The 17,250-nt window shown below is 38.8% G+C and overlaps 3 protein-coding genes and 1 long non-coding RNA gene across 13 annotated transcripts; 2 read left to right on the forward strand and 2 right to left on the reverse strand.

Annotated features, from left to right (window-relative positions):
- The first annotated feature begins 3 nt into the window (after positions 1-3).
- On the forward strand, positions 4-9,660 carry LOC124305064 (pre-rRNA-processing protein TSR1 homolog). 3 transcript variants are annotated; one of them, XM_046764055.1, is made up of 13 exons: positions 4-144; positions 248-518; positions 653-902; positions 985-1,188; positions 2,750-2,992; positions 3,132-3,303; positions 3,397-3,606; positions 3,671-3,894; positions 4,160-4,423; positions 4,523-4,633; positions 4,753-4,960; positions 5,034-5,201; positions 9,146-9,660. In XM_046764055.1, the coding sequence occupies exons 1-12, from the start codon at positions 33-35 to the stop codon at positions 5,189-5,191; spliced, it is 2,427 nt and encodes an 808-aa protein (XP_046620011.1). In that variant the 5' UTR covers positions 4-32; the 3' UTR covers positions 5,192-5,201; positions 9,146-9,660. The 3 variants fall into 3 exon arrangements, with proteins under 3 accessions (XP_046620011.1, XP_046620012.1, XP_046620010.1); XM_046764056.1 differs by lacking the exon at positions 9,146-9,660 and adding an exon at positions 5,307-5,969; XM_046764054.1 differs by lacking the exon at positions 9,146-9,660 and having other exon boundaries at positions 5,034-5,969.
- LOC124305077 (uncharacterized) lies at positions 2,352-4,165 on the reverse strand. Its single transcript, XR_006908319.1, has 2 exons — positions 4,012-4,165; positions 2,352-3,019 (listed from the first exon to the last, which is right to left on the reverse strand). It is a non-coding gene; the product is annotated as an uncharacterized LOC124305077 (long non-coding RNA).
- On the forward strand, positions 4,035-17,227 carry LOC124305069 (tektin-1). 3 transcript variants are annotated; one of them, XM_046764072.1, is made up of 6 exons: positions 4,035-4,039; positions 15,109-15,535; positions 15,770-16,042; positions 16,198-16,420; positions 16,725-16,943; positions 17,061-17,227. In XM_046764072.1, exons 2-6 carry the CDS (start codon positions 15,135-15,137, stop codon positions 17,196-17,198), a joined length of 1,254 nt encoding a protein of 417 aa, XP_046620028.1. In that variant the 5' UTR covers positions 4,035-4,039; positions 15,109-15,134; the 3' UTR covers positions 17,199-17,227. The 3 variants fall into 3 exon arrangements, with proteins under 3 accessions (XP_046620028.1, XP_046620027.1, XP_046620026.1); XM_046764071.1 differs by lacking the exon at positions 4,035-4,039 and adding an exon at positions 14,027-14,041; XM_046764070.1 differs by lacking the exon at positions 4,035-4,039 and adding an exon at positions 14,824-14,956.
- LOC124305063 (E3 ubiquitin-protein ligase Bre1) lies at positions 5,674-14,286 on the reverse strand. Of its 6 annotated transcripts, none has more exons than XM_046764051.1 (17): positions 14,056-14,286; positions 12,532-12,885; positions 12,293-12,455; positions 11,718-11,904; positions 11,430-11,618; positions 11,207-11,328; positions 10,761-10,997; positions 10,508-10,633; positions 9,415-9,588; positions 9,027-9,284; positions 8,812-8,955; positions 8,281-8,552; positions 7,827-7,980; positions 7,625-7,756; positions 6,817-7,201; positions 6,501-6,595; positions 5,674-6,366 (listed from the first exon to the last, which is right to left on the reverse strand). In XM_046764051.1, exons 3-17 carry the CDS (start codon positions 12,440-12,442, stop codon positions 6,085-6,087), a joined length of 2,907 nt encoding a protein of 968 aa, XP_046620007.1. In that variant the 5' UTR covers positions 12,443-12,455; positions 12,532-12,885; positions 14,056-14,286; the 3' UTR covers positions 5,674-6,084. The 6 variants fall into 6 exon arrangements, with proteins under 6 accessions (XP_046620007.1, XP_046620003.1, XP_046620005.1 ...); XM_046764047.1 differs by having other exon boundaries at positions 6,817-7,219; XM_046764049.1 differs by having other exon boundaries at positions 6,817-7,219; positions 8,824-8,955; positions 14,056-14,285.
- Positions 17,228-17,250: the final 23 nt, after the last annotated feature.

Below are 17,250 nucleotides of genomic sequence, written 5' to 3' on the forward strand. Positions count from 1 at the left end.
CGAATGTAATTACATTGCAAAGATAACGTAAAATGGGAATAAACAAACAAGAGAGGCATCGATCCGGTGCATTTAAACAGTCTAATAAGGTACATAAAACTGGCAGACATCGCAGCAAAGGGAGTATTGAAAGTGAGGTTAAAGGTACGTCGATTCGGCAAATTGAGTAATTACAATTAAATATGTACATGTCGTATACAGTAGCTGGCACATACATGCGGTTATGTTCATTCACCAACAATTTCAGGTAAAGTCGAGGTCAAAGCATTGTCTAAACGAGTGCGAAGAGAGTTGCGAAAAGAAGAACGCAAGAATCAGGCTCACCAAATTCGTCAGAAAAAACGTGATCAGGCTTTTGCGCAAAAACGTAACCTAGGAGGATATTTGAAACCACCCTTACTTGTAACAGTGATCCCTCTGAATGAGGATGTTGATGTACAGTCAACTTTGTCTTTGATAGCCGGTGCAGACCAGGATGCGATCGTTACCAAAAGCCCGTCGGGGGCAACTCACGTTAGGTGCAGCTGGATTTAATTTTGTCGCAAACAATTCTTATCCTGTGAACCACTAGTGAATTTCCTGACACCATAATTTAGATTTTCCACAAAACTTTGATGAAAATTGGATATCAAATTCTTGTTCCATTCCACAGTGTACCGAGATATAAACAACGGTTTTCTTTTATCGTTCCTCCTCTGGGTAATACTTTTGCTACCCTGGACACAGCGAAAGTTGCCGATACAATATTGTTCGTTGTTCCCACCCTTCCAAAGTCGCAACAAAGTGATCAGGCATGGAAAGCTATAGATGATTGGGGTGAGGAAATCCTTGCAGCATCTATAGCACAGGGTCTGCCTACTACGGTAGTGACGATTGTGGATTTGGAAACTCTCCATCCGAAGGTAGTTGATTTTTGGCATGTCAAATGGGAAACCTTGCCATATATCGGTGCTCCTAATCGTTGTCTATTTCTCGCTTTAACAGAAAAGACAAGACGTCAAGCAACAAGTGCAAAAATCGATTTTCAAATGGCTGCCCAATGAAAAAGTTATGCCACTGGACAAGAAAGTGGATGCTTTAAATGTTCTAAGGCGTGTGGGATCACAAAAGCAGAAAACTGTATCTTACCGGGACAATCGATCCCATCTATTTGCCGAACACGTTGTTTTCAAATCCAATAACAACAGCGTATGTATCATTCGTAACATGTACGGACGTTTATTAGTTACGAGTATTAAATTCAGTTCTGGCCTCTCAATTGAATAACGTTAATAACAACTTTCTACATTGAAGCTGTAACTGGCCATTGGAGCTATCCACCAGTAAATACTAAGAGTATGAACCGGACGCGCCCACTAGCGTTTCATCCTAGGCTAGTGTATGCTGGATTGTCTTGGTATTATGAATGTAATATCCCCTTTTTCAGGGTGTCTCATTTTAATCAATCCAGTCAATGATCTCGAAAACCAAAAGTGTGAGTGTAAAATTTTTCAGTGAAAATTTGTATGGTTCAAGGGAAAAGAAGATGAGAGTGTTAGTTTTTCCGTAAGTGGTCCCACCAAGGTCAGATGAAGGTCAATTTGATTTTTTTAAATGGACTAGTATATTTCGAACTGTTTTAGAATCAACTTGAAAGTTATGTTCCGAATAATTGATGCCGCTTATCATCTGTTTCGGCCTTTAATCGTCATTTTTGTGAACTAAAATAAAGCATAAAAAAAACTGATACCCAACTTTATTGGCTGTGTAATAATGTTATGAATACTTTTCAGTCAATTTTAGGCAAGATTGAAATATATATTTTTGTAGAGAGTTACCTTACGATTCAACCAATGGGTGTCAAAACTCAGCACCAAATTTAGTAGAAGCAACATTACATTCATATTACTCAAATGATCCAGCACTCGCTAACTCAGAATCGAACGGCAGTGGGCTGCGTTTGGCCTTTATTGTCCGTGATTTCTGGTGACTTGTTCCGACGCCCAGTTTCAGAGTCATCTTTCACATAATTTTTTTTACCAATTTACATATGATATTAAATCAACTTCACAACTTTCAAGTTTGGAGAGAGAGTGTTATGAAAATTTGGAGAATCAGTACAACTACCGATATCTACTTATACAGTGTTGCAAATGCAATAAATTCGAGGAACATGTACATTATTACTTATATGCAAAGGTCTTGAAAATGCCTTAGTTATTGTTGAAATTATATACTAAATATGGACATTCGTCATCGGAAAATGTAACACACATGTGAAGTCAACATATTTGTGGGATAATAGTTTGTACTACTGCAATTTTGAACAACTGGTCGACTATTACATCAGTTCACTATACTCGCTTATTTTCTTAACAATATTTCTCACGAGATTTGACAGCATGCTCTAACTGCAATAGGTGTCTCTTCGTTCCACACATGCTGAAAATGATATAATTTTTTTCCCATATCTATGTATTAAAAATATTCTAGTGACAGCCGGAGGAGCAACAGCTTTAAATAAATCAATCATTTCATTTAATAACATTCACTTATGTTATGGGAATTCGCAGACTGTAGGAAATAATCAATGGATTCTTTAGATACAATTTAAAGTGGATAGTGATTCTACGAAAATATGGCTTTCTTTCCAAATTTTAGTTTTCATGGCACTGACAAAAATACGTTGCTGTTGATAAAACATGGTATGATTATAGCTTCTTAGGATCTCCCGAGGCAAAATTAAAGTTATTCCATTACTGTTCAATAGGACGCTTTTAACAATTATGGTACCTTGGAAGTGACAGGCTACCTACGCGGAATGCCACTGTCGGTAAATGGTTTAGTACATATACCTGGGTTAGGAGAGTTCCAAATGTCGAAAATCGAGGCACCAGAAGATCCTTATCCATTGGAAACACGCGGGATCAAGGGTATACCTCTGACCAATGATGTGAAGATGAAAAAAGACTGCATTTCAAGAGTTTTAGAACGAGTAGATCCAAATTTACAGGTAGATATGGCGTGCTATATTCGAGAGCTGTATTGATAGAGCAACAAAGGGAAAAACATTATGTCTCTTATTTCCGGAATCTTGAATTGATGTTTACTGACAATACTGAAATTGAGTAACAAGCGGCACTTAATTGCAGGAATCTTTGCAAAGTGAGAATATACCGGACCCGCTGGATGCTGAACAGACTTGGCCAACGAACGAAGAATTGGCAGATGCAGAAGCCGAAAAGATGAGGAAAAAAATAGTAAAGCGAGTCCCGAAAGGAACTTCCGTTTATCAAGCAGCTTGGATACCTGACATTGATGGAGGTTTGTTGTTACAGGAAATTTAGTGCAAAGTTGAATGTATTCGCAGTTTCATAGAGGTCCTGAGCATATTGTATGCAATTTGAAATTCGACAGAGGAAGCGGACGAAATATCAGACTCGGAATACGAGGACAATGATGAAATGGCAGTTGATGCAGACGATTCAGCTCAGTTATCTGAAGACAGTGAAGAAGAAACTGAGGATTACGAAACAATGACTGTTACAGATGTTGCACCTGACGAGCAACGGTACGACCAAGATATGGACATGCAGGAAGAACAGCGTAGTATTATGAAGATCAAAGGTGGATAATATTTGTTGGAAAGTAGTAGGGTGATAGCCAACATTGAACAGTTACATATTTTTAGAAGCGAGAATGGATGCACAGTTTCCTGACGAGAGGGATACACCCCAAGATATACCTGCAAAAGAATACTTTCAAAAATATCGAGGTCTCGAATCATTTCGAACCAGTCTTTGGGATCCTAAGGAAAATCTGCCTGCAGATTATGCCAGAATATATCAGTTTGAAAACTTTGATCGTACCCGTAAACGTATAATGAAGGAAAGTGTAGACCGTGTGGGAGCAATGGTAAGATTGATCAACAGTCATTTTTACGACTTCAACCTGTTGCTCTACACGCGAAATGCATTACATACAATAGCCACTATAAGTCTAAATTTTGGTATGAAATGAAAACTAAAATACCTTGCTCTTGCCTATGAAGAATTTTTCGGTTACCCTGTACCTGGGCACATCCTAAGGTCTTTCGTCCGTCAGCTACTTTTCACTAGTCGGAGCTCTCGCCGATAATACTAAGTATGAATAGAGATTCTGAGTCCAATAATTCTTCCAGCCAGGCTGGTACATTACAGTCCATGTGACAGGGTTGAGCGAGGATCTCTATAAAGCTTACAACATGGTGGAAGAACAACCGCTTATAATTTTTGGTCTACTACCGCACGAGCACAAGATGTCCGTATTAAACGTTGTCCTGAAACGCACGGCTGATGACGTTAACGCTATTAAATCCAAGGAGAAATTAGTTTTCCAATGCGGCTTTCGTAGATTCACCACTTCTCCAATTTTCAGTCAGCATACTAGTGGAAACAAACATAAGGTAAGAGAATAGGCAAAATATTGTATTGTAGAGAATAGAGATAGTAAAAATTATCGAACTGGTAGGAATTGATTTTCAAAAACTTGTATCATATTACAGTACGAGCGATATTTCCAGCCCAATAGTACAGTTGTTGCAAGTATGTACGCTCCTATCACATTTTCACCCTGCCCTGTGATGTGTTACCTGCAGCAGAACGACGGCAGTTTGGTAATATATTTAGACTACTTGAGTAGTTCAAATGGAAAAATTAATTATTCTGAAAATGCATATTCCGAAATTGAAATCGGAAAATTGAGATGCCTTTACAGTGAATTTATATATTTCAGAAATTGGTAGCAACAGGCAGCGTACTTTCCGCCAATCCAGATCGAATAATCGTCAAACGAGTCGTCTTGAGCGGTTATCCATTCAAAGTTCACAAACGATCTGCAGTTGTGCGATTCATGTTTTTCAATAGGGACGACATCAATTGGTTTAGGCCCGTTCAGCTACATACAAAACACGGTCGTCGCGGGCACATCAAAGAACCCCTAGGTTTGTCTCCTGCTTTTTTTTTCCTTTTTTTCTTTTTCTTTTCTCTTAATTTGGTGTTTTTGTTCAATAACAGGCACTCACGGACATATGAAATGCGTATTCAACGGACAATTGAAATCTCAAGATACAATTCTGATGAATCTTTACAAACGGGTATTCCCAAAATGGACCTACGATCCATACCTTCTAACTGCAACTTCGTACCCTGTCGATGATGTTCAGATGGAATAATCAAACACAGGTTTGTTCCTGTAATGAAAAAATTGTAAATGCGACATGTATTTCTGTTTAGCAAAGTGCAGGTTCTCAAGCATTTTTATTGTTTCTTATTCTTCTATACATTTAGTGCAAAATACAAAATAATCTAGATATAAAGAGGGAATTCTGGATGCACAATCAACATTTGGAATGAGAATGGAAAGTGTACGTTCGCAGTTTATTGAATGGTAGGCAATAGGAAATTAATTATCGACTTATTCGTTATGCTGCGAACTTCACTTAATCTTGATTACTAATCACATTCTGTACATGATAACAGTGGAATCTGCAGACACTGAGTGTAGTCGTGGCATGTATATCACGATATTCGATTATTCTCTCATTATTGATTGCTTGAATATGCAATAGTTGGAAGGTTCCAACATTAACGTCTTGAATCAAAATGCATTTGTCATGCACTGATTTTCAATTTGTTAAACTGTGGAGAGCAGGTGTAAATTCATACTGACACTTTAAGGAAGTACCGGTATTGGTTTATCGTTTTTTATTTTTATTTATTTATTTTTTTTTTTTTTTTGTGTTTCTGTTTTCTTTATAAATGAATATCACACGACAATGACGTGGCTTAAGGTATGTGCATATAAATTTCGTATCAAGTAAATAAAATTGTTCTTCATATCAATAGAGAGAAGTAATAAGTAACGATGTCAATCAATATTATGGGTGGAAATGCTTTGAATAGGTGAGAATCTGTTGAAATAAATAACATTATGATTACGTGTAAGAGAAATTGGAGGAAAAAAAGTATGATCTGCTTCAATAAGATGCCATTTTAAGCGTCTCATCAATTAGAATGTGAAAAATTTTACATGGATAATTTTGCTGTCGTTTTTTTTTTTTTTTTTTTATGTTGACAGATAAAGTCTGTGATAGTCATTGGCACCAAATGCACAATTGCACTTTGGACATTTACGTTGACGTGTTTCGTAACGAGTACGCAAACAGTCCCAACAAAAAACATGGAAGCATTTGGTGAGGACTGCATCCTTACGCTTTACTTTACACGATGGACAAGTCAAAGTCTCTTTGTATTCGCGCAATTCTTCAGCCATAACCTCATCCAACGTTTCCGCCAATTCGATCTTTTTCATACGTTCCACTTTTCTTCTCAATTGTGCTATTTCCTCCTGAGGAAAAATAATAGTTAGAGAAAAGTAGACGAAATTGGAACCACGTTTTAACTCACTTGCTGTTGAAAACGAATTGCAGTTAATACGACAGATAATTTCAGTTTCAGAAGAGAGCCAATTCAGAACAATACCTGCAATCTTTTTGTTTTATAAGCCTCGGCTTCTAAGGAACTTGTTTTTTCTGCGACAACTTGTTGTGCTTCCTTCATTTGCGAATGATATTTTTCTGTAAAATTAAAAACAAAAAAAATTTTCCCAAGGTTTATGCACATATATACGTGTTCTCCTATAAACGTACAAATATGGACAGAAGTAACAAAGAAATCAACTGAACAAAGGTTCGACTACACCACATCAATGGTCAACTTGAAAAGTAATTGTAAGAGAGAAATTGAGAAGCATTATTCAATTGAGGACAAACCGCCGAGATACGATAACAAAACTTACCAAGATGAAGTTTCAAATCAGCTGCTGACTGGGCACTCTCAATGGCTTTTCTTTTATGCATTTCCATTGCCTGCTGCCTGAGAGCCAGTTCTTTTTCTACTGTGGCCAAGGAATTTTGTAGCAATCGTTCTTTCTCCTCCAGTTTCCTTACAACTACGTTAGCAGCCTCTACTTGCGTAGTCAAAGTGATGACCTGTTCCTTAAGAACGTCCTTTTCCTCCCTGGCCAGCTTGTGGAGCTGATTGCTTTTTATTCGTTCCGTCATCAATTTGAAATTCGCGTCGTCTTTCTCCCTCAGTTGCTGTATGAGTCTTGAATTTTGCTCTTGCATGTCCTCAAACGCTTGGCCAGTAACCTCCATTTCGTTGAGAAGGGCCTCCTCCTCCTGCAGCCAGACGCAATTCTGTTCAGCGTTACACCTCCGTCCCAGCACATACCCGGTACCAAAAATATCATCACTAACATGCATAGCCATTATCTGCGCCATATTTAAACTACTATATGTCAATGAAAGAACAGTCGGATGCGGTCTCAGCCACGTCAGAGGTTGGAAACATTACTGCCAAATTCAACGCAACAAGGTTGAGTCTCGTGTTTGTAGTGTGTGTGAGATTTGTTTTTTTATTAAGTGATTAAATTGAAGCAGATGTTGGAACTGTTTTTACAACCAACTAACAAGTGATCAAATATAACGAATAGTTAGATTATGTTAGCTGGCGATATTTTGAGACTGATTTAGTAAAGATGCAGATTAGTGGCAATGCATGCAAAATAAAGTTAATAATGGATACATGGACGTGTGATCTACCTGTTTCTGCGAGGCTACTTGTCTTTGCAAAGTGTAGGCCTGCTCTTCTAATTTTTTTATTTTGATTTGTGCATCTTCATCTGCTAGTTTTTTACGTTCCTCACGTTTGCTTTCCTGTTGATTATTCGTGCACTATTATAATTTAATGACCCGATCATTAACCAAATGGTCATGGATTCCAAAAGTCTTGAACTAGCAATACCTGTATCTTCTTTATCTGTTGGCGGAGTTCTTCAACTTCTCCCCGAATTTTCCGCTCAGCAGCCATCAGTTGTACCTTGTCTCGTTGTTCTTTGCCAACCCCTTTGTACATATCCAACAAAAGCTTCATTTCTTTCATTTCATTTACAGCTTTTCTGTAAGGGTTGAAAATTGAAATGATCTGAATGATAGATAATAGAAAATTGTAAATCAGATCAACATTATGTACAAATCATACTTCGCTTCTGTGGTTCCGAGTACACCTGACTGAAGTTGAATCTTAGCCCCCTAATTTTAGCGGATCAGAAATAAGTTTGGCTCCAACAGGCCAGCCACTAACCAACCGCAGCAGTGCATCGATCAGAAACGCAAAAGCAAAGTATAATTCTTTTATACCATGTTTTGAATGCTGAAGCATCAGGGAGAAAAGTGTAAATATGATTGATAAAACATACTTGAGTTGAGCCTTGAGATCTCTGACTAATTCTGACTCCATGATCTTAGTTTCCTTGGTACGATGCGCAGGCTCCCGGTGCTCAGTCTTCACAGTCTCTTTCTTCACATCCTTTTCTCTTTTAGTGTCCTTCTCCTTTTTCAGAGTTGGCGAAGCTAGAGTAAGAGAATCCGGGGTCCCTTTGCTAGCATCTCCCTCTGCGACATCTACAGTCTCAACGTCTTCGTCAGCTCCAGTCTCTCTCTTGATTGCCATCCCACTCTCTTCCTTGATCTGTGCCATATCATATAGAGAATACATTAAAAGTATGAAATTCGCGTTTGAAGTATTAGATTGAGTATCCAGAATACGATGAAATGTGCTTGTGATTCAATAACCCTGGCTCAGATTTACTTGCACCATAATTCTGACTCGACCTTCTTACCCACCACACCTGCAGATTCGGAAACTTAAATACCCTGATGCATGTTGGGGTTGAGAATGAAAAACTACCGTGGGACTCTGTGTAAAGCAGTGTCAAAGTTTTACTAACAACACTGCGCACCTGAGTGGATCCTTGGAGTGAGCCGGATGTATCTTCTTCCTTTCCGCTGCAGTCGGAGCTACTGCCCTCCTTGTTTTCTAACGCAGTTTGCTGACCCAATCTAGTTGTCACCTCCTCCACTTCTTTTTTTAGCTGTAAATTACATTGGATAAAGAAGTGTGTTTTATTATTTTTATTTTAACGGAATGAGGCCCGACAATTACTCTCGGTATTTCTGCAGATGCTTCTTTGTATTTCCGCTTGTAGCGATGCACTTCCCCTTTCAATTGTTGATTATGATTCTGGAGAGAAGTTATAAGGTGTCGCATTTCTCTATTTATAGGTCCGGTCTGCTCGTTGGCTGCCAGGTTTTGTTCGAATTCTATGCGAAGCATTTCGTATTCCTTGCGCAGCTGGGCCAGAACATCTTCCAACTGAATACACTCTCCGCGCAGTTTCTTTTGAGCCATCAGCTCTTCGCTCTGTACCAAGAATTGTCAGATGATTGTTTTTTCAGTATTTATGTACACTTAGTTTTCCAGGATTTTCCAAACCAATCATACCAACGGCCATATTCAATCATAATATTGTCTCAAATTTCAATGTTCATACCTCCATCATTTCAATGTGTCGGAGATGAGCATTTTTGCTAGATTGAAGCTGCTGTCGAGCATCATCCAGCTGTGTCTTTAACTGCATAGACTCATTGTACAAAACCGAGAACTGAGACTGAAGACATTTGTATTCGGTTGTTTCAACAATGACAGACTCAGGTAGCTGACGAATCTGTAATTATGGTTATAATGATGTGTGTAATTTATGACTGTGAAATTATTAATAAGTAAATTCATGAGTGAATTGTCGAAATTGGTCATTTATTTTGGATTCTTGGATCGAATTGGCCAACTATCTGGAGATTATCAACAAGGGAAAAAAACAATTTTTGTACACGACAGATTATAAGATATACAAAAACTTATAATGAAAAAATAATTTCGATTACAATATTCTACTAAAATTGTTTTCTTAGTTGAGACGTCATAGATAAATTTCAAATTTTTATCATTCACAGAACCATCGATTTATTATGGGAATAATCATCTAAATTCGTCTGAAGTACATTTTCAGAGAGAAAATAGAGAGAAGAAGACAAAGAACAGGATTTACTATACCACGGTGGGTGTCCTGAAGTATAAAAGAGCATATCTCAGAGTAACAATTTCAGAAATAACTTAATGTATCATGCAAGAAACATAATTCCGATAATGAGAATAACGGTGATACTAATACTAATGCTATCGCAAGAGCACATTACGAGGAGTGAAAAAAACGAAAGCACTAAATCGAACTAAACTAAATTAAACTCAACTAAACTAAACTAAGCTGAGACAGTGACTAGATATTCAAGAAGCAATTTCTTGAAGTCAGTGTGGGAGGACACGTCGCGCATAGCGCATTTTTCAATACTCGATCGGGAGCAATGCCTGACGACCCGCCAGGTCATCCGCGTATTTGACTATAGTACAGTTCTTGATTACACTATTAATGTCAGCTGCATAGAGTGTGAACAGGGCCGAGAGAGAGAGAGAGGGAGAGGAAGAGGGAGAGAGAGAGGGAGAGGAAGAGGGAGAGAGAGAGAGGGATGGAGGGGGAGAGAGAACGGATGCATGATCACAGAAATGAATCCTCAAATTAAACTACTTACGTCCATTTTTAATTTCTCAACTTCTTTCAGTGAATCTCGATGTTGTTGGTGTAGTTTGTCCAATTCCTGCAGCCTGTTATTCGCCAGTTCACGAGTTTCTTCCAATTCTCTTTGAAGATCTTCGACCTACAATCCACACAAAAGTTTGATTTGCACGGAGATATGGTACAAATATTTAATGTCAAGAAATCAGAGGAAAGTGTAATAGAGACAAGTTGCTCAAACAAATTTCTTCGCAGTGCATCAAGTTCACCTTGGTCTGAGAAACACTAGAAGCAACCATAGTACTTGGTTTGTTAGATCCCTTATCATCAGAACCATGAATTTGCTGGAAGGCTTTTAACTTTTCAATAGCCTCTCCGAGATGATGTTCCAGCTTGTCGTTTCGAGAACGCACTTTATTCAATTCGTATTGCAGATCGTCTACTTGATTTCTCAATTCTGCAGCTAACGTATCTTTTCCAGTTATAGTATCTTGCAGCTCGGACATCTGTGCAATCAAGTAACGTTTGTAATATAGATTCCAACCTGTAAATCAAATTCTAGGGAGTCAAGTCACTGTCCTCCTTTGTTTCGTTGCTTAATTTCTTTTCCAATTGAAGCAGTAACCTTAGTTTTAGTCAACAAATTAATTAACTATCGATTCAAGGGAATATGTCAAGAAGGATGCAAAGTTGAACGAAGTATCAAAAGTTATACCTTGAGGGAAATGGTATGATATTTTTCATGAAGCTGTATATTGATAGCTTGTAAATTTCGGTTTTCTGCTTGAATTTCAGCATTGGCTTTCTTAACGACATCATCGATGTTTGGGGCTTCCTCTGTGCATAAAAGAAATCAATAATTGAGTAATAATTGTAGAATATAACAACCAACTTTGCACATTGTTATGGTATACAAATAATTTTGGAAAACATCTTACCTCCCTCAAACTCGCCTTTAAGAGCTAATGTGATTTTTTCATTGCGCTGAGAGAGCCGATCAAATGCCTGAACAACTTTGGAAACAGCACGCTTAGAAACTTGAACGCGATTTGCCAATTTATCGTCAAGTTCTTCTTTGTCCCAGGACGAAAGCTGCATTAGAAATGAGGTTGTTGCTTCGCTTTCGTCTGTTTGGAGATAACAAATGTATAAATATTATGTATAAATAAATCGAATAGATATAGATATAAGTAGAGTAAATTGAGTAACTACATCTAATTACATACTTTTATTCTCAGACTCGTCAGCAGTTTCTGCATCAAATCTTTGGAGAAGAACTCTTATATCTTCATTAAGTTGATTCCAATATCGATTAACTACATTCAGTACGGCATCATCTTGAGTTTGCCTCTTTTCTAGCTGTTCAATCCTCTGGCGCAGTTCAGCTTCCATTCGATGTCTCTGTTCCAACCTCTAAATAAGGTGTTAAACTCAGTTATTAACAACATATCCCAAATGGTACATCGCTTGCACAAAGAAGATGAGGAATTAAAGTCACAGTTGTCAATACACATTAAACAATCAGCCATATTAAAATTCGTAGGCACAAGTCAGACCGAATCATAGGTTTCAAACCGACTTCACGAAATATGGCTCAGAAATAAGATGTCTTTCTAAGAGTCCATCGTATGTGATTGAAAATATGTATTCCTGTACAAATAAAATGAAGGCTTGCCATCATATCGGCACCCCATCTTGCCATTAAGCACCGGGTTATGAGCCTTTGGTTCCACAGTGGCAAAGATCATGATCCTATGTTGTTGCATCAACGTAGTGATGAAAAATAATAGGAAAATTATACCTGAGCTAGTTTCTTATTCTGAAACTGAAGAACCTTCATGTCCATCTCTTCAAGGGTGGATATTGGTCCGATTAATATCGGTTCAAATTGGACTTTTTTTATAGGAGGCTGAGAACCCGAATCTCCGCTGTCAGCTGGCCGCTTGGACATTTTTGCTGGTTTTCTGTGAAAATAAGTGACATTGAATTGTGCGCTGGTTTACTATTGATCGCACATTATACGCGTGGGTTTACTTATACCTTGTAATATTCGTGCAAGCTTTTGGTATTTTGAGTTACCAGCTCACTTCTACAGTCCGCATCTGAAATACTCGATTTTCTTCCAATCCGTGCCGTACAGGTATGTAAGCATTAAGGTTTAACCTCGTTTAACCATACGAAATGAAAAAATGACGGCAATCCTGTTTCAACCATTCTTCAAGACTTGCTATGATCGTATTGAAATTAGAGAGGAGACCAAATGCGGTAGTGATGGTGATGGTGGTGGTGGTGATTTACAATCTGTCCACAAATTAAATAGTCCCTGTCGCTGTAATCGTTAAATACTTGACGCGCATGCGCACGTTAAGCTGCATTTTCACGTGCAGCAAAGAGCTAGATGTAGCAGCGGGAAAAATGCTCTGATTGGTCAATGATTCTGGTGTTTGCTTCAGCATATATGATATTGCATAAAAAGGTGATGCCTGGTCCACACATGCAATTTGAGTGGGGGTCTTAAAGTCAGTATGTACCAGCTGTTTGGGATAAAGTGTGTACTCAGCTACACACAGTACTTTAAGGACAAAAATTTATTCCGAGTTGGTAAGCCTGCAACTGTGTTGAATTTAAAATGAGAACTGTGTGGCACTTAAAAGTTAGAAAGCCTTGTAGCCATCAAACGGAGTAACGAGTAGAACTTAAGAACTGTCAGTTAGTGTTTATAACCTCAGCAATACAATATATGGAGCAATATAATGCAATGTTCTCCGTAATTTTATTCATTAATTAATAATCACCTATCCATCTTTTATTTTTCATTTTTTGAATAGCTTATAATCAACATATCTCTCATCTGTAATTCAAAACGCATTTTGTTTGTTGCAAACCCTGGTGATACTTCAACATGGATTATATTTTCATATCAATAATTGTTCAAGTAATAAATATGTACCAAACTTGGTTACGGCAAAATGCCGACCGAAGAAAAGAACAAAGCACAAAGAACAAAGAACGGGTTCAAACCACGCGAGATTTCAATATATCTGTCATGTCGGTACGGTTGGCACTGCTTCTCGCTGAAAATTGAGCTTCAAATGGAATTCAGAAAATCTTTGAGTGGGAGGCGCTTAAAGTTCATGTAAACTCGGCTACACATCAGCGTAAATGGAGGCGCACTTTAAGATCTCCCACTTAAAGCGTACGTGCAGACCACGGTCTTACATACAGGTCTGGCAACGAAGGTAGTGGGGGTGGTTCATTTCACGGCCGGTTATTTATCTCACGTTGTGGCTGCCAGGTCGGCGTTGTGATCGAGGGATGGATAATCAACGCGTGCGCAATGCAGCGCCAAGGCACATTTTCATCCCTACCCCACCACGTACATCCCTACCCCACGTACATCCCTAGATAGCAGCGCCGCGACATGGCTATTTCAAACACCTAAAACCACGGGCAACAAGAGAACCACGCCGCTCTGTAGAAAATTGGCTTCGTTGCCAGACCTGTATGTAAGACCGTGGTGTAGACCAGACATGAGATAAGAATGTGAAAAGTGAGTACTCTTACCTGAGAACCGTAATAAGCTACCTAGTCTCCCCACCACTCGTTGGATCTTTGCGATATCAATGCCGTTCAGCGTCAGCCAGTGCAAGCCTTACACCCGTATTCATAGTCCCTCCTTATCTCAAGGATAAAGGACGCCTTGATGAAGGCTTCCTTGAATCTCAGAGGCGTCCTCGTTTCATAGTCACAACTTGGCTCTCCCTTCCAGAAGGAAGACATGATGCTTGATGATTGCTTATGGTGGTAAAACTGCTGATCGAAGCGCCGCTCGGCTATATTTAAATCTAACTTAAACCGCGTGGCTCTTATTGTCAAGCTGCGTCGTTTGACGAGAGTGAAACCTCAAAGAAGTTGACCTGTAGACTGGCTGTGATCCGCGTCATACGGGTCATAAGTGCATAGACGCCAAGCGCAAGCGCAAGCGTTGGCTACATGAAACGAAACAGCCAATCGCAGTGCCGAAGGTTTCCTCAAGGAAGCTCGAGACCTGCCTTGAAAGAAGGAGGCCAATAAGGCTCCTTATTCTGTCGTGGAAGGTCCATGAAACGTGAAATGAAGAACAAGGAATCCTTGTTCCTCATGGAAGGACTATGAATACGGGTGTTATTGTACGGATTTTCGATGCCGGATCAAATGTACGAAGATTGGACTCCTTTACTCTAGTCTCCATGGTTTAAATTGCTTTCTACAGCAGTTAGTTTTCCCGAGAGAGAGATGGCACGGATGTGAAGTGCTGTCGCCTTCTACTAGCTACTGCGCATGCGTGGGACAGTCTGAGCAAAAATATAGCGTCACTGACTTACGAAAGAAGACGCGCGAGCGAAAGGGTTACTCGGGCCTGTACAACCTACTGTCAAAGTTGTTTATGTTTCCTGGGTAACAACATACTGCTGCCGTCGCCTTGGTACGGATGAAACTGATCAAAGCTGTTATCAAGTTTTTTGCTAGCCTACAGCGTACTATATCTGAACAGAATTGACCGTCTCACATTGGCAATTTTGTCAGTGAGTCATTTTTTGCCTACTCACAATCTATTATTCAATTCCTGCTTTACAGCAACCAGCCAGTCTATATATCGGGTTATGATGACTACAACAAAATTAAGAGCGCAAGTGGACACGGTATCAACTGTTGTACCTCCACCTCCGTCGCGCTTTACACTAGACGAATGGTATGTCAATAACCGACATAGATACCGATGTTCCGAAACACAGCAACAGCTTGCCGAACGCTTGTTAGCTGAATGCGATCGCATTAGAACATTGACTGAGGAAAGTGCTAGAAGTAACAAAGAGGAAGTTGATTATCGTCTGGAGGAGAAGGTTAAGGATATTGAATTCCGAAAAAAGGAACTTCTAAATGTTCGAAAAGAAGTTCTCCATGAAGTTGATGCACTTGGTATATACAAGGAACGTTTAATGGATGCCCTTTCTTCTGTCAAATGCAATGCACTTGTTATTTGTCAAAAATGCCTGATTGTCCGGTTAGTATATAGATATGTATAGGCGCATCGTGATAATGGTGCTGTTTGAGTCTTAGGTCTACCAGAGTGTGACGTCAGATGAATTTACCATTGTTAATAGTCCATTGTCGGTACTTTTACATATCTCCAAATACCTTCATAGAGACAGACCAGAATGTTTAGTTATTTAAAACAACATAGGAAACAGGCGCATAGTTGATATATAAACTTAAAAAAAGACGTTTTTTTCTTTAGAGAACATCGCCTAGGTATTGACCTTGCGCGAGATGATGTCGAACGTGAGTTGCGCAAAGAGTGCGAAGTGATCAGAGGTGCGGAGGACCTATTAGTACGAACTCTTGAGCAAACACATGAACAAACTCGCAGGCTCAAGGCTACTTTGTACTACATGGACCATGATCTTGAGGACAAGGATAATAATCTACGTATCGATCGGCATAATCGCACACTTACAGACACCAGTTTGAATTTGGCTCTTTATCATGGAAACGCAAGGCTCGATCCATCGTAGGTATCTTTGTTGTATGACGATCGACAATTACTGCAAAATTTTTCAGCGATGGTCCAAAACCTTCGAAACATATTTTCAAATTTCTTTTTTCACCACGTAAATTTGTTCATAATGCTTCAAGCATTGCAAAGCTATATTTCACCTGTCTTAGGAGTATTACACTCAGCGAATGGGAAATGCAAACCAACACCAATATTGTCAAAGCCTCAAAAGAGATAAATAGTGCAAGGCCCTTGCGTTGTTATATCGATACAATACTCAAACAAATTATAGACGATCTTAATGTTCAAAAACAGGCAACGGATGAAGCTTTCCGTAGTCGTATTGACGAAACTAAAAGTGTTAAAATGAAGTTGGAGTTACAACATTCTGAGGTTTGGGATATGAAGATACTTTCATCTATAACTCCTGATAGAAATTTTCTCACACTTGGACTTTTCAACTTTATACAATTTTCACAACCATAGCATGAAAACAAACTATATGCTCATTCGCTAACCTTTCAAATATACACATATACACTTGGCGCTTGTTGCAGCGCTTATCGCAAGGTACAAAGTCACCCTCATTTCTCAAGCATCCCGTTTTACGATTAACTCTTGAGTAGTGTAATTGTCATATAAGTTTCTACTTTGAATCGCAATCATACATCCTACTCATGATAATATCAACCCATAGATCATGCGCCAAGCTAACGAAATGACACGTAATATTACACGTTTGGAAAAAAGTATTGCGGAAAAAGAAAAATATATGGCTTTGGCTCATACACGATTGGGTAATCGCTGCCAAAGACCTGGCTTAGAGTTGTGTCGAGATATGGTGGAGACGAGTCTTGTTGAAGAGGTCTATGATTTGCGTGGGAATGTCTCTATGCTACAACGAATGTTCAATGAGGTGATACAGATTATGCGTCAATCATTAAGAATTTTACTATTTTATTCAGGAATGCTGAATAATTATTTCGATCACCATTTACCTGAATTACCTATGTTAATTAGATACATATTTCAGGCTCAAGCTTCACTCCGGTATTTATTGAGAACACAAATCCAGCTGGAAGAGGATATAAACGTTAAGGCTAATACATTGAAAATTGATGAAGTCGACTGTATGACGCTTCGGCAAAGCATGAGTTATCATGCTTATTAAAAATATCGATAGTATTTACAGCAATGAAATACTGTGCACCAGTCCTTATATA

The sequence above is a fragment of the Neodiprion virginianus genome, chromosome 5 (genome assembly GCF_021901495.1).
Source record: "Neodiprion virginianus isolate iyNeoVirg1 chromosome 5, iyNeoVirg1.1, whole genome shotgun sequence".
NCBI classification, from domain to species: domain Eukaryota; kingdom Metazoa; phylum Arthropoda; class Insecta; order Hymenoptera; family Diprionidae; genus Neodiprion; species Neodiprion virginianus.